At 54.3% G+C, this 26,641-nt stretch overlaps 2 protein-coding genes and 1 long non-coding RNA gene across 14 annotated transcripts in view; 2 read left to right on the forward strand and 1 right to left on the reverse strand.

Moving 5' to 3' along the window:
* TANC2 (tetratricopeptide repeat, ankyrin repeat and coiled-coil containing 2) overlaps positions 1–8,479 on the forward strand; it is a 363,973-nt gene extending 355,494 nt beyond the window's left edge. For 6 of the 7 annotated variants that reach the window (XM_010816367.4, XM_005220895.5, XM_005220897.5 and 3 more), the window contains one exon: positions 696–8,479. In XM_010816367.4, coding sequence (XP_010814669.2) covers positions 696–2,649 — 1,954 coding nt within the window. In that variant the 3' untranslated portion in view covers positions 2,650–8,479. The remainder of the gene's footprint in view (positions 1–695) is intronic. The other variant, NM_001192675.2, reaches the window with a different exon arrangement.
* A 2,515-nt stretch (positions 8,480–10,994) lies between these two features.
* Positions 10,995–22,809, reverse strand: CYB561 (cytochrome b561). 6 transcript variants are annotated; one of them, XM_059877754.1, is made up of 8 exons: positions 22,753–22,809; positions 17,449–17,673; positions 16,144–16,414; positions 14,650–14,867; positions 13,720–13,818; positions 13,383–13,486; positions 13,068–13,225; positions 10,995–12,891 (listed from the first exon to the last, which is right to left on the reverse strand). In XM_059877754.1, the coding sequence occupies exons 4-8, from the start codon at positions 14,852–14,854 to the stop codon at positions 12,699–12,701; spliced, it is 759 nt and encodes a 252-aa protein (XP_059733737.1). In that variant the 5' UTR covers positions 14,855–14,867; positions 16,144–16,414; positions 17,449–17,673; positions 22,753–22,809; the 3' UTR covers positions 10,995–12,698.
* On the forward strand, positions 14,867–16,470 carry LOC112442683 (uncharacterized). The gene is made up of 3 exons (XR_003030931.2): positions 14,867–15,141; positions 15,275–15,500; positions 16,262–16,470. It is a non-coding gene; the product is annotated as an uncharacterized lncRNA (long non-coding RNA).
* Positions 22,810–26,641: the final 3,832 nt, after the last annotated feature.

The following is a 26,641-nucleotide window of genomic DNA, read 5'->3' on the forward strand; positions in this document are numbered from 1 at the left end:
CTTCCTCACAAGGCCAGCTGCCCCTTTTCTGGGCGAGGTTGACAGAGCGGAGGGGAATATCTCTGACAGTTTGTGTCCTTGTTTGTAAACGATAGTCTGAGTTTCCTAGCCAGCAAACCTGATACCTGCCCAGCTCTGCCGTAGCCAAGTGGAGGAGCCACAGTGCAGCGGGGCAAGAGGTAGACAGGGCAGAAGAGGACAGGGTTCTTGCCTGGGATGGAACAGGCCTGAAAATTGGGGCCAAAATGTAAAGAAAAAATTCTGCTGGATCAGCAAGATTCTTTAATATCGTAGTTACCGATTTGTTCCTAAGCTAATTGACAGTGACCCTGTAAATGACAACCCCACCCAACCCTCAGACTACCTGGTGTGCATTTGAGCACTAAGAGACACTTCCTGAAGGGCCTAGCTGGACTGAACCAAATGGGGACGTTTCTCCACTGATCCCAGAGAGGCCAGAAGGAAGATGGAGGCTGAAGGAGCTAGGGAATCATTCTGGGCTCTTCCGGAATGACAGCCTGCCTATTTCCTTCCTTACAAATCAGATGCAACCAAAGCCCCCGGACGCCCCCCACCTGCACCCCACCCCACTCAGGCGCTAACAGTTCTCTGAGACCGCGACCAGGCCCTCAGCTCCTGGTGATTCCTGTGATTCAGAATAACTCCAGTTCCTGTGTTTACGTTTCGTCAAGCAGACAGTTTGCAGCAGCCTTAGAGGACCTGAACGAGGCCATCAAGCTGTGTCCAAACAACCGTGAGATCCAGCGGCTTCTGCTGCGGGTGGAGGAGGAGTGTCGACAGATGCAGCAGCAGCCGCCGGTGCAACAGCAGCCTCCGCAGCAGCAGCTCCCAGAGGAAGCAGAGCCTGAACCCCAGCACGAAGACATCTACTCCGTACAGGACATACTCGAGGAGGAGTTCTTGGAACAGGACGTGGAGAACGTGTCCATCGGCCTCCAAACGGAGGCTCGGCCCAGCCAGGGGCTCCCCATCATCCAGAGCCCACCCTCCTCCCCAGCCCCCCGGGACTCAGCCTACATCTCCGGCTCGCCCCTCGGCTCGCATCAGGTTTTTGACTTCCGGTCCAGCAGTTCCGTAGGCTCTCCCACCAGGCAGAGCTATCAGTCCAGCTCACCCGCGCTCTCTCCAACTCACCAGAACTCACACTATCGGCCTAGTCCCCCGCACACTTCCCCGGCTCATCAGGGCGGCTCCTACCGCTTCAGCCCCCCTCCTGTGGGAGGGCCAGGCAAGGAATACCCGAGCCCGCCCCCTTCCCCTCTCCGCAGAGGCCCCCAGTACCGGGCCAGCCCTCCAGCGGAAAGCATGAGTGTCTACCGTTCCCAGTCAGGCTCCCCCGTGCGCTATCAGCAAGAAACAAATGTGAGTCAGCTTCCTGGCAGACCGAAATCTCCGCTGTCCAAGATGGCCCAGCGGCCCTACCAGATGCCCCAGCTTCCCGTGGCCGTGCCCCAGCCTGGGCTCCGGCTCCAGCCGGCCAAAGCCCAGATCGTGAGGAGCAACCAGCCCAGCTCGGCCGTGCATTCAAGCACCGTCATCTCCACGGGGGCGTATGGCCAAGTGGCCCATTCAATGGCCAGTAAATACCAGTCTTCCCAAGGAGACATAGGAGTGAGTCAGAGCCGGCTGGTTTATCAGGGGTCAATTGGGGGGATCGTAGGGGACGGGAGACCCGTGCAGCACGTCCAGGCCAGCCTGAGTGCAGGTGCCATCTGCCAGCATGGAGGGTTGGCCAAGGAAGACCTTCCCCAGCGACCTTCGTCCGCCTACCGGGGCGGCATGAGATACAGCCAGACGCCCCAGATTGGGCGCAGCCAGTCCGCGTCCTATTACCCAGTGTGCCACTCAAAGCTGGACCTGGAGCGCTCCTCCAGCCAGCTAGGCTCCCCCGACGTGTCGCATTTAATCAGGAGACCTATTAGTGTCAACCCCAGTGAAATCAAACCCCACCCACCGACTCCCAGGCCACTGCTGCACTCCCAGAGCGTAGGCCTGCGTTTCTCTCCATCTAGCAATAGTATCTCATCTGCCTCCAGCCTAACGCCTACCTTCCGGCCACCCTCCTCCATCCAGCAGATGGAGATTCCGCTGAAACCGGCGTACGATAGGTCATGTGACGAGCTGTCGCCAGTGTCTCCCACGCAGGGAGGTTACCCTAGTGAGCCCACCCGATCCAGGACCACACCATTCATGGGGATCATAGATAAAACAGCCCGGACCCAACAGTACCCCCACCTTCACCAGCAGAATCGGACCTGGGCGGTGTCATCCGTGGATACCGTTCTCAGCCCCACGTCGCCAGGCGGCCTGCCCCAGCCTGAGTCCTTCAGCCCACCGTCGTCCATCAGCAACATCGCCTTTTATAACAAGACCAACAATGCACAGAATGGCCATTTGCTGGAGGACGATTACTACAGCCCCCACGGGATGCTGACAAACGGGTCCCGCGGAGACCTGCTGGAGAGAGTCAGCCAGGCCTCCTCTTACCCTGACGTGAAGGTGGCGCGGACCCTCCCTGTGGCTCAGGCCTACCAGGACAACCTGTACAGACAGCTGTCCCGGGACTCTCGACAAGGGCAGACATCCCCTATCAAACCAAAGAGACCGTTTGTGGAGTCTAATGTTTAAAAGACGTGTGTTGGAGTGAGACCCATATGTTTTCACTGCACATCTTCAGGCTTGGTTTCCCACATCCGAGGTAGTTCTCTGGCTTAATTTCTCATGTAGTTTCTGCGTGGTGTTCAGAGGTGGCAGCCCACGTGCCAAAATCCTTTGCATGCAGCCGACTGAGAAGCTGGCCTCCAGGGAGCCGGGACTTGGGTTTCTTTGGTCCGTGCCCCAGCCACACGCTCTCTCCCTCTTCAGACGCCAGCGAGGAGATTGCTGTGCCCGCGAGCTTCAACCCAGGGAGATCAGATGCGCTGGTCGGCTTTTTCCACGAGACAATCGCTTTCACTGATGTTCTTGTTGTGTAAAATGTCTTTTTCCTTTTTTACGAAAATGAGATGAGATGTTCACGTTCGTTTTCTTCTAGGAACTTTTAGAAAGAGTGTGACGCCCCTCTGCCTTTGCATTCTTATCCAGTGTTATCCAAATAGCAGCCCTCCCCACCCCAGAGCATTCTTGTGCCGTGGTCTCCTCCCCCCGGACCGCCAGGTCCCTGCGGCTGTCAAGTCTAGAATGTTCATTTAGATTATTGCTGGTGTCCCTATGGGGGTAAAGGATCGAGGAGAAAGAGAAGACATAACACCAATACACTTATTTGAAATGTCACTCCATGGATTGCCCAAGAGGCATGGTAGGAACATTCAGGAAACAACCAGCCCTTTAATATTTCAGTCAGCCGAGGAAATTGAATGGGAATCATACATGTTTTTAAAATACTTCACTGCGAGCTATTCTTTTTATGTTTTTAGCCAAATTAACCATTAAACGCTACTGATTTTCCATGAGTGGGGGAGAGAATAAATAAGTATATGGGGAGAGAGAGAGAGAAAAAAACTGTTCTGGATTCTCAGTGAAAGGCTGTAGAAAGTTCTTGTCTTGGAGAAATCTATTTGTTAGACCCTGAGGTGTCACTGAGGGTCATATTCCACGCAGAGTATATATGTTCTCCCCAGAGATTGACTGGCGTGGCAATCCTGTCAGTTGGATCTTTGCCTAGAGCCAGATTTTGTTCTACTGGTCCTCCTTTTTTTTTTTTTTTTAAAACCCAGATGGTTTAGTGAAGAATTGGTTCCTTAAAAAGGAAATTGAGTCCTCTGGGGATGGTAAGACTGATTCCCAGAGCTTGCACCCAGGGCCATTGCATTCCGTGGCAGATGTGGTCGCAACTCCACCCACCGTGGTTTCATTATCTGTCATTACAGGAATTATTTTTTTTCCCTAAGTAGGAGTGTTTGGCGGGGGGTGGATGTTTTTTTTTTTTTTTTGCCACTCATCACGTGGCATCTTGCTTCCCCGACCAGGGATCGAACCCACACCCCTTGCAGTGGAAGTGCAGAGTCTTAACCACTTGAATGCCAGGGACATCTCAGGAGTGATATTTAAAATCCAGATACAGTGAAGTGTTTCAGGGTGAAGAAAGACCCCTTTCAGCCCTCTGGGGGAGAGCATGAGATGGACAGTAAGCCTTCTGACCCCATAACCTGCACCCATCGCCTGTGTCTTGTGGTCATTTGCTAACCAGTCCTTTTGCGTGACTGAGGCCAGCAACAAGAACTCTGGAACCAAAGCCTTAGCACAGGCCCGGTAGCAACTGTTCGTCAGCTCTTAAATTAACAAACTAAACATCTAAAACTAAACAAAAGGGAATTTGTTCTCTGTTACAGGAATCATTCTGCTCTTGTTAGTAAAGGGCTACAGGAAGGGCAGTTTCCTGAACAGAAATCCAGATGTGACCAGACCTGTTTGTAATACTAAGTGTCCTCTGAAAGAAGTGTTAAGTCATGGGGACCGTGAAGCTGAAATCAGAAACACTTCTGTACTAACATAGATTCTGCCAAATAGATGCACCCCTCCCCCCCGCTAGCCTGGAACAGGCCAGGATGTGTGTGTCTCTGTGCTGGAAGTAAACGGCAGGGCTGGTCCAAGACCCAGACTCTGTCCACTCTCTGATTTTTAGGGACTGTCTCCCACTCAGCTAGCCCAGAGCGGACATCAGTGTCTCTTCTCTCCTCTCTCTCTCACCGAGATGATGAAATGCACAGCTGTGGCATCAGCCCACGACCAGGAGCCCAGCAGCCTCTCAGCATTTTCTGTCCAGGTCTCAGCCCTGTTGGGCCCTTTGCATCTCACCCTTCTTAACCACCTCTCACTGAGGAGCTGCTGCCGCATCTTGAGAATTTCTCAGTGTCCGTTAGAAAAGTGCCCCTGTTTATTCACAGCACCACACATACCACCTGCTCTTGCCTGAGTGGGTGAGCAGGTTCTGTAGTTTTATAAATATGCCATCGACGCCACTTCTCCCGAGCATGTCTCTTAGGATTTTTTAGGGCAGACAGGTTTAGGGTCCATGCCTTTTTGGACAAAACACCTAAGCTGTCAACAGTCAAAATACAGTCTTTTTGTGGCCATTGTAAGAGGGCGTGAATGCCACTACTGGGCGCCGGTTGTTTTTGCCTAAAAAGTGCCAGCTGGACCTTACTGGAGCAGGAGGCAAAGCTCTTCTTTGTCAGCAGACTGCCTGTGCCCTGTTTTGCTACTTCACTGCCACGGGATGATCTTAGTACTGTATCTTAGAGATGCCCCCTCACTTGCTGGCATCCATGTCTGGCTTCAGGTGGGGGGACGTTTTTCAGATCAACCTGGTAAGTTCCACTCACCCACTTCACATCACCCTGAGACGGAGACAGCGGTGACAGACTTCAGCTTACAGGTTTCTCATCAAATAGTACCTTCCACTCACCCAGAATTCTTGCACTAATGGGTTTCCATCACATCGTGTCTATAATGGGTGCACTTTATTGTTTGAATTTGTAACTCTGATAAGTAACTAACTGGATATTTAAGTGTGAGTAATGTCTTCATTAGAAAATGGCAAAAGCTCCCTTGTCTTTTATTGTGTTTTTCAAAGGGATTAAAAAGAAAGCAAGCAAGCAGTGGATCACAACATTTATAGCACAAGAAATAACTTGTATATAAGCATCAAAAAGATTAAGACTTTTTAAAGACAAAAAATATTTGCAGTGATTTTAAAGTGCTTTTCCAGCAATTTTCTTAGGGACTCCTGAGACATGGTTACTTTATTTACTGGATCAGTAAGGCACACAATTAACAATTAAAAATTAATGTTTATTTACAAAGTAAAGGGAAAACCCTGTGTAACATGAGAATTTGGCATGGACAAAATGGAGACCATTTTGTATCTGCTCTTGTATCTTCTCCGGGTTGCAGACGTGCACTATTAAAAGTCCCAAGTTAATAGAGCACAAACCCTTCCCGTCCCTCTCCCACATGCCCTTCTTTCTAGACGTGTTTAACTTGAAGGCTCAGGAAAACTCCACGAATTAGAATCATGTACAGTACCCAAGGTTGTTGTCCAGAGATATGAGTTTGCTAATTTAGTTAAGCCTGGATTATTAAACACTTTCCTAAGTTACTGTAAACAGAACAGCTTAGAGAAAGGTATTCTCGGTCCTTATATTGTACAGTAGTTTATGAACCCCCGTCTCTAAATATTGGTATTTTTATATCCCAGAGATGTACCCAATAGAAAAATGAATCCATATCTAATTTAATATCCATTAGTATTTTCCTTAGATTTTAGTCACAGTGGGGTTTTTTTGTGGATGTCACCTTGCTTCACCACACTTCACCACTAGGTGTCACTGTGGCTCTGCACCAGGCTTGTCTGGTAGCAAAGACCGGCTGCATCTCGGGGGAGCCACAGCCAGGCCGAGAGGCAGGCCCGTAGGCTCAGAGGACCCAGGAAGGAGGGAACAAAGGCCTGGAAAGGGCTCTCCACACATCTGTGCCAGTTGTGGCAGGATACACTCTTTGAACACTACCTGCTTTGGACCTTCAGCCAGGCAGAGACTGGGGGTAGGCTGACCAGATCTCCCTTGCTCTCTCCGGTGGGTGGATGGGAATGTAGAAGACCCCTCCCTTCCCCATGAGCACCCTCTCAGTTCCTCTCGGCCTCCAACTTGTATAACTCCAGAGGTGTCACAGTTGGATGGTTCAATTCAAAGAATTCAAAGTTATTTTTCTACTGCAGAATTGCCTTGGACAACACCTGTTGCTCACTGAATCTTTGCCACAAAAATGGAACAGGCACCCCCGTGGGGCAGGGTTTGCCCAACCCCATCCCAGCCTCCCCACCCCCACCCCGCCTGTCTGTCCCTGGGCTGCCTGCTTCTTGAAAAGCCACCCCGCAGAGGCAGCTGCCGCTGCTCCCACGCCAGGCCTGTGGTGGTGGCATGCGCACTGGGAGGTAGGGCTTTCTCTTCCTTCTCCTCTAGGAATTCCAGACTGACCATCTACCATGACTAACAACAATGAACAAAGGGCTTAGGGGTAGGAGCTACCTACAAAGACGTGTCATGGAAACCTTCACCGTGCAATGCCTTGAACTCCGCTCTGGCTGCTCCCAAGACAAGGTGGCTGGCTGGGGGCCTGGACACAAGCACAACGGGGCTGGTGGAGCCACTGTGCAAAGGTACTTGAATACTCACTGGGTCTTCATCAACTTTTATAATACAGACCACTCAAGGGCTGAAGTGTTGGGAACCTGCATTTCGGTGTCCAGTGCCTCACAGCAGCTGAACCACCCTGAGATGCTTGTGGCCAGCTGATGGCCACAGCCAGAGCTTTGAAAGTCAGTACCAAATGAACACGTAATTGGACACCAAAAATCAAGTGTTAACTTACATGTCTCCTCACCCGTTCCATCTCATTTCTTCCTGCTGACTCTGTGATATCTCTGCTAAGCTGACCTGTCAGGTTTTTGCTGGACACACACAGGTGCAGACCAACATCCCTCTTGTTTTTTTTTACGCCTACTCTGTGGAAAGGAAGGAGCCTAGCTGCTTTGTTGCTGTAGCACTCGCTGGCTGGATTTTTCTTTTGCCTAATCACTAACCAGAACACCTGGTTAGGGGAACTCGACTCAATCCCTTTGGTCCCCAGGACCAGACAGAGTTATTTCTGGAAAATTCAGTACTTGAATGTACCTGCCTTATTGTGAACCAACTTACTGGAAAAAAAATTAGAAATGCTGGCTCCAGATCTCTGCTTCCTTCACGGGTTATTTTGGAAATCCTGTAAGTTACACTTCCTGTTCCAGTTTGGGTTGGTTTTTTTTTTGGGGGGGGGAGGTGTTTTCATTTCTATTTTTTTTTTCCTCTGGCTGATTCCTGCTGAGTGGGGCCAGTTCCTCGTCAGGCTCAGGGCAGGTGCCATTCTCAGGCTTGGCCTCCTTTCCATCCAGCATAGCATCTTTGTCTCTGTTCTGTCTCCTCCAAATCCAAGATGATTTTAATTAGTACAGACCTGTACAGTCTACAATTAAAGAGTGATTTGTACTAACATGATTTTGATTCTTCCTCCTCTTTGCTGTCCTTTCAAGACACTTGCTGGAAAAAGCTTTAATGCACTTAGTTTTCCTTTAGGTTTTCTATAACTCAGATGTAAAGGACTTTCTCTGTACAGTATATTATCCAATGCATGTTTGTTCTCTATCCTGATATATTGAACACCACACGGTTGTGAACTCGTGCAGTGGGGAGGTCCCACACCCAACAGAGGCATCTAGCCCCCTGTGTATAAGGAAAGACATTTTCCTTTGCTGTCCTTGCTTGAGCAGTTTTATTGTCTGTACATGTGAGCTGTGTGAGATAGATGTGAAAAGTTAAATGAATGCAATTTCCTGCCCATGTATACAGATCGCCATCTGTACAATGAACTGTATGTATGAAAGCAAATGTACTTATTTATAAATGGGTAACACTTGGAAAAACATGGTGTTGTGGTGCTTTCTCCTTTCATTACAGTACCTCTCCAGGAGCTGACTCGGGCCACGGTCTCCGAGGCCCACCATGCTAAGGATGCCTCCCCCAGGGACAGCTGGCTGGGCCCAATTCCTAATGATTTGGCTGGTCGTTTATGGGATATTTAGAGTCACCCCTTGGGGCTCTTGTTCATTCAGAGAAGTTACAGAGCTCTCTTGAGAGCTGGACACCAAGGGGCTCGAGAGAACCCTGGACAAGACAGTCCTGAGGGCCCATCAGCCAAGGCCCACTGCGTTCATTGAGAAAGAGAGGAGGCTCTTTCTTCCATGGAAAAGGTCTCTCCAGCCAGGCCAAGGGAACACTGAGTTCCTCTCCTTGTTTGATTTTAATAGCTGAGGCTACACCTCAGTCCAGTTACCGTCCCAAAATCCAAGGCTGCCCGTTAGAGCTGATAGACACTGCATGCCTGGGGCAGGGGGACAGCACCAGTTATAGTTCCCAAGGCTGACTTGGTTAAAGCTGGAAGCCCACTGCTTCCAGTGATATTTTTTTCTTCAGAAGTCCAGCCAAGGGACTTCCCTTTGGTGGTTAAGAATCCACCTGCCAGAGCAGAAGACGCATGTTCAGTTCCTGGCCCTGGAAGATCCACATGCTGTGGGGCAACTGCAGCCCGAACGCCCAGCCCCTGCTCCACAACAGTAGAAGCCGCTGCGATGAAGAGAAAGCCTGCGCACCGCAACTGGAGTAGCTCCACTCGCAGCAACGAGGGCCTGGTGCAGCCGAAAATAAAATACAGTTTAAAAAAGAAAGAAATCTGGTCAGAAATTTCCAGTCCTCACCATATAGAGAACTAGGCAGCTACACTGTGGAGAGGGTACAGATTTCCGGAAACTGGCTGGAGACTCAAAACCTTTCCTCAAGGACAGAGTCATGGGTTTTTCCCGCCCAGCTGCAATCTGTCTGTCTGCTTCAGGGACAAGCAAGGAAGGAGACCACTTCCTCGCAACACCAGACTGTGATGAACAAACATTTCTGCTGTGTCACTACATCCATTTCCCTCAAAGCACCCAACTGGGGAAGCAGGAGAACACCAGGTGTGCAGTCATCCCAATCTGGACGCTGGAACTGCCTTCAAAGAGCGGAGAACTCTGGAAGTTCAGCCTGAGCAGAAACGATAAGTGGATAAGTGGTTGGGAGGGGAAAAAAAAAAAAGATTTTTAAGGATTCCTGAGGCAATGGATGAAAGGTAAAAGGAATTCTACAAAGCTAATTCTGAACAGTTGTTGGCTCTGAACCAGACTACAGAGCCACTCGAGCGGCAGGAAGCCGTGCCCTCAGTAACACTCTAGTGGGTCTTCCCCTTGCTGTTTTCATTCCCTGACAGGTGCTCTTTGTAGTCTGACACACGGCTGTGCACACGTGCACGTGGGCAGGCACACTCCCACAGGCTGAGGCTGAGTGGAAACGGAGCATCATCTTCTTTCACCTTTAAAAATGGGAGCTCCGAAGTTGTATTCCTTCGGAGACACAACTGTGCCATGGGCAAGAGAATTCTGTGACCTCTCGAGGTTCCCGACCCAATGGGTAGGCAATCTGCCTTGGAGAGAGAGGCAGCCTGGAGTCTGGCATCGTTTGTATATTCAAGCACAGAGACCCTTAAAATTCAGAAGCTGGTGCAGAAGCCATAAGAGAGAGGGCACACTTGCTGGGTCGGGATGCCTCTGCCCTCGCAGCCAGCCACCCCTGAACCTGACCACGAGGTCACCTCATGACGTGAGGCAGGCCACATGTTCAGGCTGATGAGCAGACGAAGGTCCACACAGACACCCTGATTCAGGAGGCGCTACAGATGTATCAAGCAAAGACCTCTCAAGCTCTGGCTCAGACACGCTAAACACCAGATTTGATACAGAAAACAGAGTGCTGGGAAGTAAGAATCAATGTCACCGAAGGATGACTTAACCTTACCAGAGGATGTTCTGTAGGGTCCCTTTCAATAGTGAGCCCCCAGGTAAATTTCCATTAAGTGACAGGAGCACATGGTGCATCCCGGTGAGATCTGAGGTCACACCCAGCTTCGTTGGAAACACATTTGCCTGACCCTCAGGGATTGATCTAAAGTAGAATCTCAGCTTGTTCTCAAAGCTTCGCTCTTCTTAAGGAATGAAGAGACATATTTTTATTTTTTGAGACATTTTTAAAACAAAAAAGGTTAATGGAAGAGGCAGGGCAACTTCTTGCCTAGGTCCCGTCAGGCTCTTGCGGTTCCACCCTCCTGGACACCCTGTCTGGGAACAGAATTTCTCTAACCCTTTGGAAGAGCCTCCCTCACTGGGGTCCAGAGCGAGGACCATTTCAGAGCCTGTAGTGCTCTGAAGTGATAAACGGCATGAGTCACTTTACTTTCCGTGCCCAGCATGGGGATATGCAGTTTCTCTCGACCCTGGTAGGCAAACTTTACGTATCTGCTGAAAGAGCTGGCTCCTTTTACTGCCGCAGGAAATGAAGATAACAGGCCAGAGATCTGCTGTAGACGTTTATTGAATCATCTGTTGTACCAGCACTACACTGGACTTCATCGAAGATTGGCCACAGGCAAAACAAGCCACCACGGATCAGCTTGGCTGGGGCAGGTGGGGAGGGGGGTGCCTTTTTGGCTTATTAGTTATCCAGCATATGATTTGGCAAACAGGCCAGTGTTCAGACTTTTTTTTTTTTTCTTTGCAAATCCAAGGTTCTGTTTCTCTCTGTGCCCTTCTGGCAAGAGAGATACACAATCCTACTCTGGTCGTTTGTCTAAGGTGGAGTTTTCCCACGTGTAAACATCAACTATACCAGGCGATCAAAGAACAGTGTAAACGGCTTGCGGTGGTGTGCGGGGGTGGCCAGCCGCAGCAGAGCTCAGAGCGGCCACGGGGTGGGATGGGGAGCAGGCAGCCTTGCTGGGGAGGGCGCCCACCTCCGCCACCTGCCCTGAGGAGCAGCATCGCCTGAGGCGGGACCCACGGCAAAGGCCGAGTTGTAGGAATCCGAGTATTAGAGGAGATGAGCCCCTTTTCTCGAAGGCAGCATTTAGCTGGGAGAGGCAGCTGCTGAAAAACGGTAGTCAGAACTGGAAATTTTATTAATGTCTTAAGTCGACTCTGTCTTGTCTGAAACTGCGTCATGTTCCTCAAAGCCCGGAAAATGAGGAAAACAAGGAGAGAGCATTTGCCAAGTCCAAGAAGCGCAGATCAATGCTCTAATCACGTTATCTCTAGACCGAAGGCAAACAGCACTCAGCTAACAGCGTTACACACTCACAGGGTTGTGGGGGGATTAATCTGATTCCGTCTTGGTCCCAATTTCCTGCAAAGACCGGCCGCAGGTAGGAGAGGAGACTGTCCTCCCGAACCCTCCTCATGGAAATCGAAAGGGGGCACCTTATCCTTTTCTAGTGGCAGCTTTTTGTTTAATGAGAAAAGGCCTGTGCCCTCTTGTCAGAGCAGCCTCCCGTGAGCTCTGAGGGTCAGGAGCGGAGGCCTGGCCCAGTGGGGACAGAAGCCCCTGCAGGTGGCCCAGCGCCCACCCAGGCCCACCTCCAGCCTCTTCTCTGGGCTGCCCTCTGAAGCGGCTCACGGCAAGTCTGTCCCAAGTCTACGGCCCCCAAGGCAAAGCCGCCTCGGGGCTAAAGGGTTAAAGAAAGGGAAGGCTCCAGAACGCAGCTGTGCCAAAGCCTGGGTCCAGAGAGTCCCAGGGAGTCCCTCCCCTCTCCTGGGGAACCTGGCCCTGACACCAGCATATTTCACATATAATGTCACTAGCTCCGCTGCCAAAGGCTGGGCCCTTTCAGAGAGCCGGTCCTTCGGGCCGCAAGACTCCTGGCAGGAGTTCGGGGTCACACAAAGCAAGTCTCAGCTTCGCTGCGGCCTCGAGAAGGGAGCGCCCCCAACTCTCGTACCCATTTAGGCCCAGAGCCTTTCCCAAAGCTGCTCCATCTTGGGGAGGAAGTCGGGTGGCAACAGGGGCGGGGGGGCCGGAACGCGTGCTCAGGACTAACAACGACAGCAGCAGCAGCGAGGAGCGGGAAGCGGAGGGGGCCTGAATCCCAAAAATCTGCGCTCAGAGAGGACTTCCCCCCTACCTCCGCTGTGCCCAGCCCTGCCCGGACCCTCAGCGGCGGTTGCCGGTTGCGGACGGACACCTGCCTGGGCCCCCGGAACAGGAGGGGCCAGGATGGGGCGCCCGTCACTGGGAGCTGGGGCTGTCGCCCTCCGTCAGCGTCTTGAAGTCCATGGAGAGCGCTTGCTCTTCCGCCTGGAGGGGCCGCTTCCAGTCGGCGCGGGTCAGGATGTAGAGTATGACCGTGGCAAAGGTGGCCAGCAGCAGGCCCAGCACGTTGGCCAGGACGCCCTCGGGCTCGAACATGCTGTACTTGGTCCTGCGGGGTTGAGGCGTCGCCCTTAAACCCAGTGCCCTTCCCCCCAGCCGGAAAGATGCCCTGGGGTCCCAAGCCCGAGTCCGCCCCCCACCCCACCCCGCCCCGCCCCGCCCCGCCCCGGGAGAAAAGCCCCTGCTTGGCCGCACCGCACAGAGCCGCCGGGAGGGGGCGCTCACCCGAGCTCGAACAGCAGCGCCTCCTTCAGGCCCAGCAGGGCGGTGGCCACCGAGAGCAGGAAGATGGCGGCGCCGAAGAAGACGTGCTGCGGGCGGTAGCGGCTCCGCAGAGAAAACGAGGCGCCCGGGAACAGGAAGAAGCTAAAGCCCACGAGCCACTGGGAGGAAAGGCGAGGTGCTGCCGGGGACCGAGCTGCGCCCGCTCCGCGCAGCCCGGGGACGCCCTGGGCGCACCTGCGGGCGCACACCTGGCCGCAGCCGGTTCGGGCACTGCTCCCTGCCCCTCCCCGCCACCGTGGGGACGCGAGGACTCACCTGCGCAAAGAAGAGCGCGAAGACCAGGATGCCGCACCAGCTGTGCAGGCTGTACAGGTCGGCGTAGCCCTTCTTCCTGTGGTGCTCGAACACCGCCACCAGGCCTGGCGGGAGGCGGGGGTAGAGAGGACTAGGCTGATGGGGACTGAGGGGATGCGGTGACCCGAGGGAAACCTGCCTGGCCGGGACTTCTGGGCTCCAGTCCCGGCTCGGTGGCTGCCAACACCCAGTGTCCCTACCTGGGGGGCTGCTGGGGAGGGGCAGGGACTGGACAGTGAAGCAGCTACTTCCCCAAGTCAGCAGAGGTGGAGGAAGGGCGCGCCGACCCGCAACTCACCCACCAAGGCGATGACGAAGGCGAAGACGTGCAGCAGCCCGTGCAGGACTTTGGTGGTGCGTTTGGCCTCATTCCTGAAGACGCGGTAAACCAGCAGGGCTTGTGGGCCGAGAGAAAGGGAAGGTCAGCGCGCTAACCCCAGCCCGCAGCCCTCCGGCCAGGGCAGCGAGGAGACACACCCTCGGCTGAAGAGGGGACCTGAGTCTAGGGCTTGTCCAGGTACCCCAGCCACAGGAAGGGGGAAGAAAACAAGGCTCCTGCGCCCTGGCGCGCCCACCCCGCACCTTCTTATCAGCTGTCCCCGGGTATTCCAGGCTGTTTTAGGCTCATCAAGCAGGCACACCAAGGTGCCACGTACTTCTGAGTTCACCCCCTAGCTTTGATGGTCTTCAGTTTGTCCAGCACCCTGATCACATATTCACTACTTTTAGCAAGCGGGCTCCCTGGTTGAGAAACCCCTGGTTCTCAAAGCAGAACCTTGTGATCCCAAGTGAATTCCCCTCTTCCGGCTGAGGTGGTCAGGGCCAGGGGGCCTGGGGAACGCCTCTTAGGATCCTGCTGCTGAAGGGGTTGCTGACACCAGGACCACCTCGAGGAAAAATGGATAGATCCAGTTTTCTTGTTTCTAGAAGGAGAAGGCCATGGCCTCCTGGCCTTGAGGCAGAGTGCATGGCCAACCACAGCCTGGATCCTACCCCAGAGAGAGGAGCTATAGCTCTGCCAAGTCCATCATCTACACACACTTTTAAGTCAGAAAGGAGTTGCCACCCAGCACACACACACACACACCTTTAAGTCAGAACGGAGTTGCCACCCAGCAGCTTCAGGGGGCCCTGATTTGGATTCCCAGTGTCCCCAGGCTCTGAGCCAGCTTCTGGGGTGAAAGGGTCCCTCAAACCCGCTCCCAGGTGGTGTCACCCAGAGACTCACCATCTCCCTGCAGGAAGACCAGGCCTATGATCATGCAGAGGGGGTGCACGTTGAACTGCAGGGCACTCTCCCAGGCAATGCCGCCTCGGTACATACCAAGCCAGGCGCCAGTCATGGCCACCACGATCAGGCCCAGCAGCTGGGAGAAGGCCACGTAGTAGGGCAGCGCCCCGGGGGCACGTGCTGGGCTGGCAGGGCCCTCCATGCTGAGGCGGCTACTGCGGAGAAGATGGAAGAGCTCAGAAGAATAGCTCACAGCCTCCAAAGATCCGCCCCATGCCCGCCTGCCTCCTCCCTCTCAGCCCGCTCCCCGGCCTCTGTGCTCATGTAGCAAGCATCCAGCGGGAGGGGCCTGGCTTCCTGCAGAACTGGACCACACCTGGCTGCACTTCCACCTGCAGTGAGGGTGCAAGTCAAGGTCCTCCACATTCTGAGGAGAGCAGGAGGGCCCCACGGCAGTGCTTTGTTTCACGAGGCCCTGGGTTTTCTCAGGTCGGGTTCATGGGTGAAATACAGAGAAGTGAGCACATTCCTTGAAGATGCAGGAGTTTTTCCTCCAGATGAACCATAAAGGGCATCTGGGGTGAGAAATGGGAGCCTGACTCCCCCTTGCCTGCTGTTTCAGCTCCAGCCCCAGGTGAGAGAAGTCCTGCCAACAGAGCAGCCCCCAGCAGCGTGGCAGCAGCCAGTAGAGGGATGTGCTCTGAGCTGCTTTGCCAGAAAGGACGTGGGAGACAGGAGCCTTCAAGCAGCCCTTTCCCTTCCTGCCTCCGCCTGCTCCTCCCTGCCACACCTGGGGTGGTGGGCCTGCACTGCTCCCAAGCCAGGCTTCCTGAACTGAGCCCTGCAAGGTAAGCCCTGCAACGTAGCTCACAAGGATTCGGTGCCAGAGCATGTGTGTCACTGCTCCCACCCAGCAGACAAGGAATGGGGGCAGGTGGGAGGGGAGAGGTCTCAATGGGGCTTGGGGAAGCCAAGCCCAGGGGCCAGTGGGAGCCATTTCCTGGCTCCTCTGCCCAGGCCTGGTTGTCACCAAAGCCAAGCCCCAGCTCCGACAGGCCTGTGTGCCAGCTCTTCACCCGGAACCTGCTGGTTCTTCCCACACTCGGGCGGGAGTGGCAGCCAGGGGGGATGGGAGGAGAGGAAGCAGTGAATAAGCAAGTATAGCCTAGGTGCCCGCGTCCTATGGCCACAGAAAGGCTCCACCAGGGCTCCCAGAGGGCCCAGCGCTCCATTCCCCTGGCTCGCCTCTTGCACTGCCCCAGCCTCTCCCAGTGGCCCTGGAAACACCCTCTTCCTTATTACCGGCAGAGAACAGCAGCTGAGCAGAGAGGTTTGACTAACACATTGTGGGATCCCTCCTAATACATACTGAGCACAGTGGGTTCCCTGGTGGCTCAGACACTAAAGAATCTGCCAGCAAATCTAGGTTCAGTCCCTGGGTGGGGAAGATCCCCTGGAGAAGGAAATGGCTACCCACTCCAGTATTCTTGCCTGGAGAACCCTGTGGACAGAGGAGCCTGGTAGGCTGCAGTCCGTGGGCTCGCAAACAGTCGGATGCGACTGAGCAACTGACTTTTCACTTTCACTTTTCATCCTCTACCCTGTGCAGCTCAAGAGAACTAGCGTCTGGTCGATCAGGCCGTGTCCTCCTGGTAAGCGGACCATCTTTACCCCCACTTCCCTCGGCCACCTTGGACTACTGTTGGCAATGCCACCGTTTTTTAAAGTGGGGGCTGGGCAGGCAGTGTTGATAACCCACTCCCTGTAGTAAAATACAGATAAGCAAAAACAAAAACAAAAGAGAGAAATTACAAGTAATCAGTGTTTTGATTTATATCCTTTTCATACTTTCTTTTACAGAAACATGACCGTACCAATTTTTAACCTTTCTTCACTTAATTCTAGACCACGCACATCTTTTCGTGTCAGTGAACATACATCCACATCATGGTTGTCTTATTACATGACAGTTTCATATTTTAACCAATCCCTTACCTCCTGTTGTTAAATATTTAGCCAGCTTTCTAGACAACACTAGGTTATCATCGCTGCACACCTAATTCCTAAATGGGATCCTCAGCAAGGGCTAGGTTCTTTTTTAGATTTTGGATACATTCTGTCAAAACACATTCCCGAAGCACCGCCTGCTTCCAGAAGCCCTGGACACAGTGATGCCACACTTCAGGAACTCTCGCTTGCTCATCATCAGCTCAATACCCACGCTGGAGACTGCTAACCCTAGTGCCAGTCTGCCTCTCCTCCAAATTTGAACCCCGTTTCTAGCTGTCCACTAACACGTCTACCTGGACATCCCCCAAGCACTGCAAGGTCCACACATCCAAAGCCACATTCCTCTCCTGACCCCCAGGTCGCCAGTGTGGCCATCTCCCCCAGGCCTCGCCAGCACTTCCCTCCCAGCCACCTTTATTGCCGCCACCCAGCAGGGCTAGAACTTCTGCCCCCATCTCCCTACCCTCCCTACCCTCATCTGCCTGACCCACAGGGACAGGGACAAAGCCAGCTCCCCAGTCTTGTTGCCCCTCCAGGCACAAAGGGCCACCAACACGTGATGGTCAAATGCCAACTCCTTAACTAACGCCATGCGGGTTTCCACCCACAGCCCCCACTGTTTTCCTACCAAGTCCACTGGCGGAGGTGCTCCCAGGCCACAGCTCTGACAGCGCAACCTGGCGGTAACCCCTCCACCTCATGCTCCCCTGCGCTTCCTGCCCCACGACCTGAAATGGGCATTTTGTTCACCGCTTTGTCCCCAAGGCTGGCCTAGGGCTTACTTACCCCGGTCCTGCCCTGAGCTAAGCCCACATGGGCCTCTCTGCAGCGGAGCCCTGTGAGCTCCCTGCAGGCAGGGACTGCATCCGCCTCCCCCTTGGGTGTCCTCTGGGATCTGATCCCTTGCGCCGACTCCAACAGGAAAACTGTTCTGAACAGAGAGATGCTGTCCTCCTCTCCTTTATTAGATTCCTCTTGAGAGCCCGGGGCACAGTCAGAATCTGATTAGCTCTGAATTAGGAAGAACAGAAAGAATGGGCTCTGCCCCAGCTGACCTGCCAGTCTGCCCTCCCATTAGACAGCGAGGACAGAGCGGGGCTCAGGGCTGCAGAGAACAGCACTCCTGGGTCCTGAGCCGCTCTGCTGTGACGCAAGCCACAGCCAGCTTTTTCCCTTCCCAACTGGTCTCATCATGAGATGGGCAGAAGTGGGAGTTCTCTTCTTAGCCATGGTACTCTGATTTATAATAAGAAATGTATGCAACAGAGCATCTAAAACCCTAGGAATTTTCAATGTGAAGAAAGCCTTAAACGTTTCTTTTGTTATGTTAATATTATACTATGTTAATAAAGCCCCTAGAAAACTGGGGGATGGTTACCAGGGGAACCAACCTTGTGACTGGAGGGTTGGAACTTTCAGTCCTGCCCTTGACTTCTGGGGAGAGAGAGGGGCTGGAGATTGGGTTCAGCCACGAACGTCCAATGATTTAATCAGTCGGACCTGTATAACGAAGCCTCCTTGAACCCCCAAAGGACAGGGTTTGGAGAGCTCCCAGGTTGGTGAACACATCCACAAATGAACTGAACCCGAGAAGGGGGTCATGGGAAGCTCTGATCTGTAGCCTATTAGTCAGCAGCACCGGTGACTACCTGGACTTGCAGTTAGCATCTGAATGGGGTCAGGGGACAGTCTCGTGGGACTAAGCCCTTAACCTCTGAGATCTAACCCTGTCTCCAGTTAGGTAGTGTCAGTGCTGAGTTAAATTGTAGGACAGGGACTTCCCTGGCAGTCAGTGGTTAAGACTTCAAGTTTCCAGTGCAGAGGGCGCAGGTTTGATCCCTGGTTGGGGAACTAAGACCCTACATGCTGCAAGCTGTGCCCGAAAAAAAACAAAACTGTAGGACACCCAGCAGCTGCTGAGAAATGGAGGCTTACCTGGTGGTGCTGAAAACACGAGGCAACAGTGTGATGACAAAACGTGGCTTTAATGTCCTCACTGAAAACCTCCTGAGTCCCCTAGGAGTCCGAACCCTAGTGCTGTTTGCACCCTGAGGTGGTAGCCTGGAGATGTGAGCTTTTGTGCCTCAAGGGCGGGAGCCCTGCTCTGTACTCAGCTCTTCCTGAGTTCTCTCTTTCAGTCTTCACAATAATCTATGATGGTAACAGGAGTATTACCCCCATTTGACACGTGAGTAAATTGGGACTCAAAGAGGATAAATAGTGAAAGTGAAGGTGTTAGTCGCTCAGTCTTGTCCGACTCTTTGGGATCCCAAGGACTAAAGCCCCCCAGGCTCCTCTGTCCATGGAATTCTCCAGACAAGAATACTGGAGTGGGGAGCCATTTCCTTCTCCAGGGGATCTTCCCAACCCAAGGATCGAACCCAGGTCTCCTACATTGCGGGCAGATCCTTTACCGTATGAGCCACCAGAGAAGCCCAAGAGGATTCTGCTGCAGATGATTTTGGACAAGAGGATAAATGACTTGTCCAAAATCATCCGTGGCAAAGAACTGCTCAACTCAGTTGTTTATCAAGTGCCTGCAAAGCAGTACCACACTGTTGGATGCTGGAACATAGAGACGAGACGTGGCCCCCGCCTTCCTGGGCCTTGCAGACAGGATGCAGAGCAGAGGCAGATTCTAGAGTAAAGGGCCCCTGCGTTAAACTCCACTGGGCACTCTGGATTCATGCTGGAGTGGCCATCCTACAGGGGATGCCCACTAAGGGGTGTGGCTCTACGCTTTCTAACGCCAGTAACTAGTCGAGATTGGAAAGCTTCCTCGGCACTGAAGCCAGGATTCAGAGGACCTGACTGCTCGGAAACACGGCCCTGGGACAGCCTCTCCCCTCCCATGCCATCCTCCTGGGCCCGCCTCACCCCCTCGAGGACCCACTCTAATAAGGCAGCTCACACCCACCATTACTTCAAGCATTGGTGTCCCCCATGGGCTTTCTGGGGAGAAAAGGCTACAGGTAGAAACGGGCAGGTTAGAGAGAAGAGATGACAGGGACAGACTACTGCAGGATCTTCATGACAGCTGCTCCAGAGGCATCTCTCCTGGTTACTTCACCCCCGTAACGAGGTGTCCCAGAGGAAGTCAGAGATAAAGAATGACCACGGACTCAGCGAAGCCTAAGCAGTCCCCTTGTCGCACCTTCCAGTCTGAAGGTGGTTCTAAACCTGAGTATGAGGGATGACAGGAAAACACAAAGGAGCCAGACCAGTCCCCCTCAGGCAGGGGAGCCTCACAGCCAATAAGCTCTAAGAGAAAAAAATCCAGATAGACCGAAAAGACAAAGCTCCGAGCAGGTTCTGTGCTTCACGGAAAATGAGCTGAGACCCCTTCAGCAACGTAGCTGCCCATCACTTCTGCGGTTCATTGTAACTGACAGCACATCTCTGTGCACAGACGAGCTGCTTCCAACAACGAGGGGTGCAGAGAAGATACTGCGAGGACTCTGGTTGGAATCCGACTCACCCACAAACGGTGGGTGAGTCTGCTAGCCCTGAAATCAGTTGGGATTCACTCCCTAGTAAGCAAATGCCATGGAATCCTACCCCTGCGCTTCCTTCTCTTACCCTTCCCTCTTTCCTAATGGTGGTACCTCAGAACACTGGCAGCTTTGTGGCCTCCTGTGTTCCCAGAACCATGCAGGCAGCAACGTCAAGGGCCCGGAAGCAGCCCACCTGCACCCCAAAGGCTTCCTGGCCCTCCAGACCAAGCACCTGTGCGAGCTCATGTGGACCCTTACTCGGCTGCCCTCCTTCCTGTCAGAGCACAGGATGGGGATTTGGGGTCTCTGGCAGCTTCTGGAATCTCAGGCTGTGACCGTCACACACCTGCCCCCACACACCTGCAGTCAGACTCCACTTAACTTGAACCACCAGGGCTAGGAGCTGCCGCAGGGTTTGAACGTGCCAACAAGCATCCCTCTCCCTCCCTGAGCCCAGGGGGCTTCACTGAAAGGCCACCAGGCCTAATCTCATTATGAGGACCAGACACCACACACGTCCACAGCCTGGAAGCAGGAGCCTGGCCTGGCCGCAGACCTTATTGGCAGCAGCGTTTTAATCGGGTTAGAAAAGATTTTGTTGGGGGCTAGGTCTTTTCTTGGGTACAAGGGGTAAACGACTCAATTGTCTTGGAATATCCTCAAATGTGATGAAAGATGAGGCAAAATGAGGGCTGGGCTGTTAGATGGGGTACTCTTTTACCACTGGCACCCAAGTAACCCCCAGGAAGGAAGCTTGAGGTCAGACACAGAGCCCAGTTCTCCATTAGGTCCAGGGGCTCAGTGTCAGGGCTCTCAATACTTGTAGGGACTCACAAAAAAAGGTGTTGATTTCTGTTAAAATCATAAGAAAAAACAAACTAGGATTGAATAAAATATTTTATTTTTTAATCCAGCCTGGATTATATTTGTCTTTATACTGTTGTGATTGTAAAATACAATTATCTTTATTTTTTTTTTTTAATGGAGGAAGGAGAATGTCACAATGCAGCCCTGGTCAGATGGATGTGATTTCAAAGCCAGCCCCACTGTTCATGACAGGGAGCCAAGAGCCTTCTATGAGCCTGATTCCTCTTCCAAAAGGTAGGGGCGTGTTGAGATCCACCTTACTGGCCTGTAGCAAAGATGAAGCAGAGTATGTACCAGTGCTAGCACACTGCCGGCCACATAGTAGGCATTCAGGTAAACAGCAATCTCACAAAAACTAAATCTTTTTCTAACAGCACCTTAGAAAGAGTCACAGTTCAGAAGCTGTTGACACATGAGGTTTGGGGCTGTAGACGGCCAGATGGCAGCAGACAGCATGACTCCCTCTAATAAGTGCACACCCTCCCTTCTGCCTACCAAGAATCCCCACACTTGGGCAGAAAGCCCTGGATCTGGGGTGAATTCCTCCACCGAAGTCTTCTAGCGTTAGAACCACTTTGTATTAGAAGCCGCCCAAGGGAAGATGGCGCAGGCAGGGAAGCAGTGGGACAAGCAAAGCCTCCACTCAGGTCCTGGAGGTCCCTCCTGCCCAGGGATGGGGTGGGAGGTTGTAGCAGCCCTTTCTGTGTATGGGGCTCCCCTTGGCATTTACAAGTTGCCTGTATTTTCTGCCTCAATCCAATTGCACAGAAGAAATCAAGATATGTATGAGAAGGTAGCAAAGCTTTGTGGGTTTTTTATTTGATTTTGCTATGAAAACGAAGGAACAGAACCCAGATAAGATAGAGCTTCATTTAATGAGTCAGAAAATCGTCAAAGCCAAGGTGGCATGAAAGAGGAGAGGGGCAACCAAAAGGGAGAAAGACCTGTGAGGGGTGCCAGCCTCTAAAGATATAGCTGGGACTTCGGGGTCCACCTGGATCCTCCTCTCTGTGGTGCCCTGGGGTTCAGGACAACCGGGGGGTGCCCCCCCATACCCAGGTGTCAGAGGCAGCAGCAGATCCCTTCCCCCTCTTAATTCTCCAACCCCTGTACCCACAGTTCAGGGCCTACCACGGCCAACCCGAGGGGAAAGGATTTCCCAAAGGGGAGACTCCTCGCCCACCAAGAGGCCGGGGGTGTTCCAGAAGAATGAGGAAGGGACCTCCTAGCTAGACACCTCACCCCAAAGGAAAGAGGCAGAGGGAGGGAGGCCTGGCCACTAGAAGCAGTTCGGCAGCTCCGTTTCAGGTGTGGCAAATGTCGGTTGCTGCACTTCTACCCTGCCTGGTCTCTGGAATATGGCAAAACATTAACCGTGCATCGACACATAAACTTGCGGTTCCCAGCCGCTCCGTTCTAACTTCCAAAGAGACGAGGCGCAGAGGCAGGCCGGGGCCAACGGCCGACAGCTAGCGCGTCGAGCTCTTTACTGTCGGGCCGGGCTCCGGGCCCCGAGCCCAGGGAAAGCAGGTGCAGTGAGTCAGATTGGCGGCAGGAGAGGACAGGAGAAAGACTGGCTGCGGCGCCGGGATCCTGGCCTGTTCCGGCGCGGGTGCGGTCCCGCCCCAGGCCCGGCACCCCTAAACCCATGGTGCCCCGGCATACAGCCGGGCCTCCTCCCCACTCCCCGCCGGGGCTCGGCTCGCCCCCTCCGGCCCGGGCCGCCTACCTGGCCGGACGTCTGACCCGGACCTCGTCCTCGCTGCTCCGCGCCGCGCCGCCGACTGGCCCACGAGCCGCCCGCGCCGCGCCCGGGCTGCCCCGCCGGTTCTGCCGGCCGCGCTACCACGTCGCCATGGCAACCGGGCGGCGGCGACGGGTTGGCGGCCAGGCTGGCGACGCGGCGTGCGGGGGGCGCGGGGGCCGGAAGTGCCCCGGCGGGTCCGCGTACCCTTGACTGGGCCGGGTTCCCCATGGTGCCTGGTCTGGCTTCGGGGCCCCACCAGGCCCGAACCTTGACCCCAGCGTGATAGGGGCTGCGGCACGAGACCCGCGGCTACAGCGACCCGGCCTCCGGACCCAAGCTCGGGTAACCTTCGAATGCGGGCCTCACGACCTGGCTTCCGGGGTCCACCGCGTTCGGGGGCGTACGGGGCTCTGCTGCCCCGCGGGTGCGGGGGCCGCCTAGTCTAGGCCGGACTCGGAGGCCGCGGGCGACGCTGAGTGGGGGTGGGCTGCCTGGTCCGCCGAGGCACGACCCGGGGCAAGACGGGAGGGGGAGTACCGGTGAACGGCCACCCTCCTCCGGCCTGGTCTCCGCGCTTCCAGATTCCCTGGCTCCACGCCCTTCCTTTCCCTCCCACCTTCATCCCTCGCCCCGCCCCGGGCTCAGGTGGCCACTAGGTGTCAGACGTGGCCCAGGGCTTGGCCCTCCTCGGCGCTCCCGCAACCCCGGGGGACTCGCCCTCCCTCGCAACCTGGAAGGTGGAGGTGTCACTCTGCAGGGAGGCTGGATTCACTGCCTCCTCAGTTCTGCAGCACACACACCCCAACACGTACACACACACACGTGCACACAGACACACACTAGGTGATGTGCCCCCTTTTCCCAAGCCAGGGACCTTTCCCAGACTGTGCCACCTACCACCCACCCACACCCATACACCCACCTCCCCCATCAGCAGCCTAAAGATAAATATCAGCTCTCACCAGCCTTTCACGAAGGCCTAGACCTTGCCACTGCAGCCTCCCCAGCCGCAGTGGCTAAGAGAGGAAGGAACCACTGCCGAGACAGGGAGCCAGCCCCTAGCGCAGCCCCGTCCAGGCCCCCCTATCCAGGAAGCACTGAGAGTAGATAACAAGTCCAGCTCAGACTTTCTACAAGCTCAGAACAAAAGGTTCTTTCCTGTCGGATGCCTGGCACGACTCACCAAGGGCCTGGAGGTAGTAGTGAAATGGGGTTTCCTCCTGTAGAGACCTCAAAGAGCCTCAGCAAAGGGACACCACCCCCACCCCCCACCGCAGCACTGTGGGCTCCCCATGGGCCTGGCCAAGGTGGCCGTGGGGATCCAGTGCCTCCTTATAGACAGAATACGCTCTCAAGCCATGGCAAGACCTAAGTGTGCCTGTTGCCCTGGGCACACCTTCTGATGGGGCAAACACAGCTGGGCCCACCCCCTCTGAGTGACCAAGCTTAAACCTGCCATGAACAGAAGTTTTGTTGGGGTAGCGCTCCAGCCAGAGGGAATTAATGGACATTTTAAATTAAGAAACAGCTTCCTTCACATGCCAACAGGCAAACAGCAGGCCACAAGTACAAGTACCTTGTGAGTTGTGTCCTTGGAAACAAGCCATTTCGCATTGTTTGGCCTGTGTGTTTGGGTTTGGAGGAGGAGGACTGAGGTGGACAGGGCTGCAGAGAGGAGCAGAGCCTCACTGGGGACCTGATTTGAGCATCCTAGTGTAGGGCTGGAAGCCCCTTGTGAGCCAGGGGAGAGTTGCTGAGGTGGGAGGGAGGTCTCCCCATCCCCCCACGGCCCTGTGGCCTGAGCAGCAGCACTTCCCCCTAGAGGGGAGAGCACCTGGCCCCCAGCAGAGCTCTCAGGAGGGGGTGGAGGTGGCTCTCTGAGCGAGGCAGCTTGCCTCCACAGGGGCCAGTCACACAGGGACTCAGCTCGAAGGACGCATGTCTCCACCCCTTTAAAGAGCAGACGATGCCACCGCAATGCGGTCAAGCAGCAGGGCCGCGTGGCCTTGCCACTGCTGCCAGTATCCCTGAGCCCGGGGGATGGATACTCACTCGCTTCCTCCCCCGTCCCTGCTGCTGAGGCCCTCAGCCTGGGAGGCCAGAGAAGCATCCACCCTGCAGTTGGGGGGTGGTGACCGGCAAGGGGCACAGCCTTAAACCCCTTCTTGGGGACCAAGGATGTGGGCTAAGGTTTCCCCATGCAAACCCTCCCTTCCTACGCTCACTACACTACACTAACCTCTGTGGTCCTCAGACTCAAGTTCACGGGCCACTCTCCAGAATGTTCTTCCCCAATCATCACTTGGCTTATTCCTTCAAATCTCAGCTCAAACATCCCCTCCTCGGAAAGGCCTTCCCTGACCACCCAGTCCAGTAGCTGGAGTCAGAGTCCAATACCTGGGGTCAAGGACTGAGATGCAGGGAGATGCACTGGGTTAAATGTGCTAGTGACAGCCCTGGAAACCACGCCTTGAGCGTTCCCTGTTCTCTGGCCAAAAGCATTCAAAGAGCAGGAAGAACCCAGACTGAGCAGAATGCACTTTATAAAAGTAGTTCAGATCCCCTAGCAGCTGGTGGGTCACATCTGCCTTGCTAGGGTTCCCAGACTTAGAAGGAAAACACCCCCAGGGTGCCCTGTTAAATTTAAATTTATTTAAAAAAAATTTTTTTGGCACGAGTATGTCCCACATATGACATTGGAGAAGGAAATGGCAACCCACTATAGTATTCTTGCCTGGAGAATCCCATGGACAGGGGAGGCTGGAGGGCTACAGTCCATGGGGTGGCAAAGAGTGGGACACGACTGAGTGACTCACACCACCACCACCACCACATATGACATACATATACTAAAAACGTATTAGCTGTTTATCCAAAATTCAAATCTACCTGGCTATCCTATATTTTATCTGGCAGCCCTACCCTTGCTCCTGCATGGGAAGGACAGAGGGGCCTCCAGCAGTGCCCACCCCGCCCCCGCCCCCGCCAACAAAGCATCCCTGCCCCCAGCGGGCTGAGACACCAGTCACCTCCTCTTCAGCACGTGCCTTGGCAGCGGCCTTGACCTTCGGCTGCAGAGAATACCAAGTCAAAGGCCGTGGAGATGGGTTCCCCAGCTCTAAGTCACTGTAAGAGGCAAACACGCACAATCTGTTCACTCTACAGTTTTCATCAAGTGCCTTCAACGTGCCAGGTGACATTGGGATGTAAGAATGAGCAAGACGGGCACGGCACTGTTCTCTTCAGGCCCTCACAGTGCAGAGAAAGGGCACTTCACCCAGATGGCAAGGGTCACAGAGGCTTCTGGGACACGGCATAGTGTCAGAGCCGCAGGGCAAGCAGGGGTTAACCTGGGAAAGGGACAGCAGGGAGCGAGCAGGAGCGCCCCCAGAAGGCAGGCCCACCAGCACTGCCGGAGTAGGGATCAGGGGTCCGCACGCCAGATCCAAACCCCATGCAAGCTCTGGGAGGTAGGCCTGGCGCTCAGGTGGCACATGGTCAAAGGGCACACCCTCTAGCAGAGCGGCCTCCAGGCAGGGGCGGCATCATCAGACCTGCTTCCTGGAGAACTTGCCCCGAATTCCTGGAGAGAAAACTGATCTGACTCTGAAAGGACATGGCTACTTCGATGAGTTTTGAACGGAACGATGATCACTCAGCAGGGAAATCCTCTCTTCCAGCCCCTAGAAGCAGGGGTGGCCAGAAAGTCAGCAGCCAGAGCAGGAGCAGCCAGGCATCCAGCAGGGCCGCAGTGATGGTGGCGGAGCGGCAGCGCTGAGGCAGGGGAAACTGCAAAGCTTCCAATCAAGGCAGTGAGTCACCTGGGGCCTCTGGAGGGCGAGGGGAGGGAGCTGAGGGACGTCATGGGCTA

Source organism: Bos taurus, chromosome 19 (genome assembly GCF_002263795.3).
Source record: "Bos taurus isolate L1 Dominette 01449 registration number 42190680 breed Hereford chromosome 19, ARS-UCD2.0, whole genome shotgun sequence".
In the NCBI taxonomy this organism is placed as follows: Eukaryota; Metazoa; Chordata; class Mammalia; order Artiodactyla; family Bovidae; genus Bos; species Bos taurus.

What these genes read in the sequence shown, in the direction of transcription:
- CYB561 (XM_005220821.5), bottom strand. Translation starts at nt 14,854, where the DNA reads ATGGAGGGCCCTGCCAGCCCAGCACGTGCCCCCGGGGCGCTGCCCTAC. An exon ending in TCGCGCTCTTCTTTGCGCAG is followed by an intron (nt 13,226 to 13,382) that starts GTGAGTCCTCGC and finishes CTTTCCTCCCAG; the next exon opens with TGGCTCGTGGGCTTTAGCTT. An exon ending in GCGCTGCTGTTCGAGCTCGG is followed by an intron (nt 12,892 to 13,067) that starts GTGAGCGCCCCC and finishes TCAACCCCGCAG; the next exon opens with GACCAAGTACAGCATGTTCG.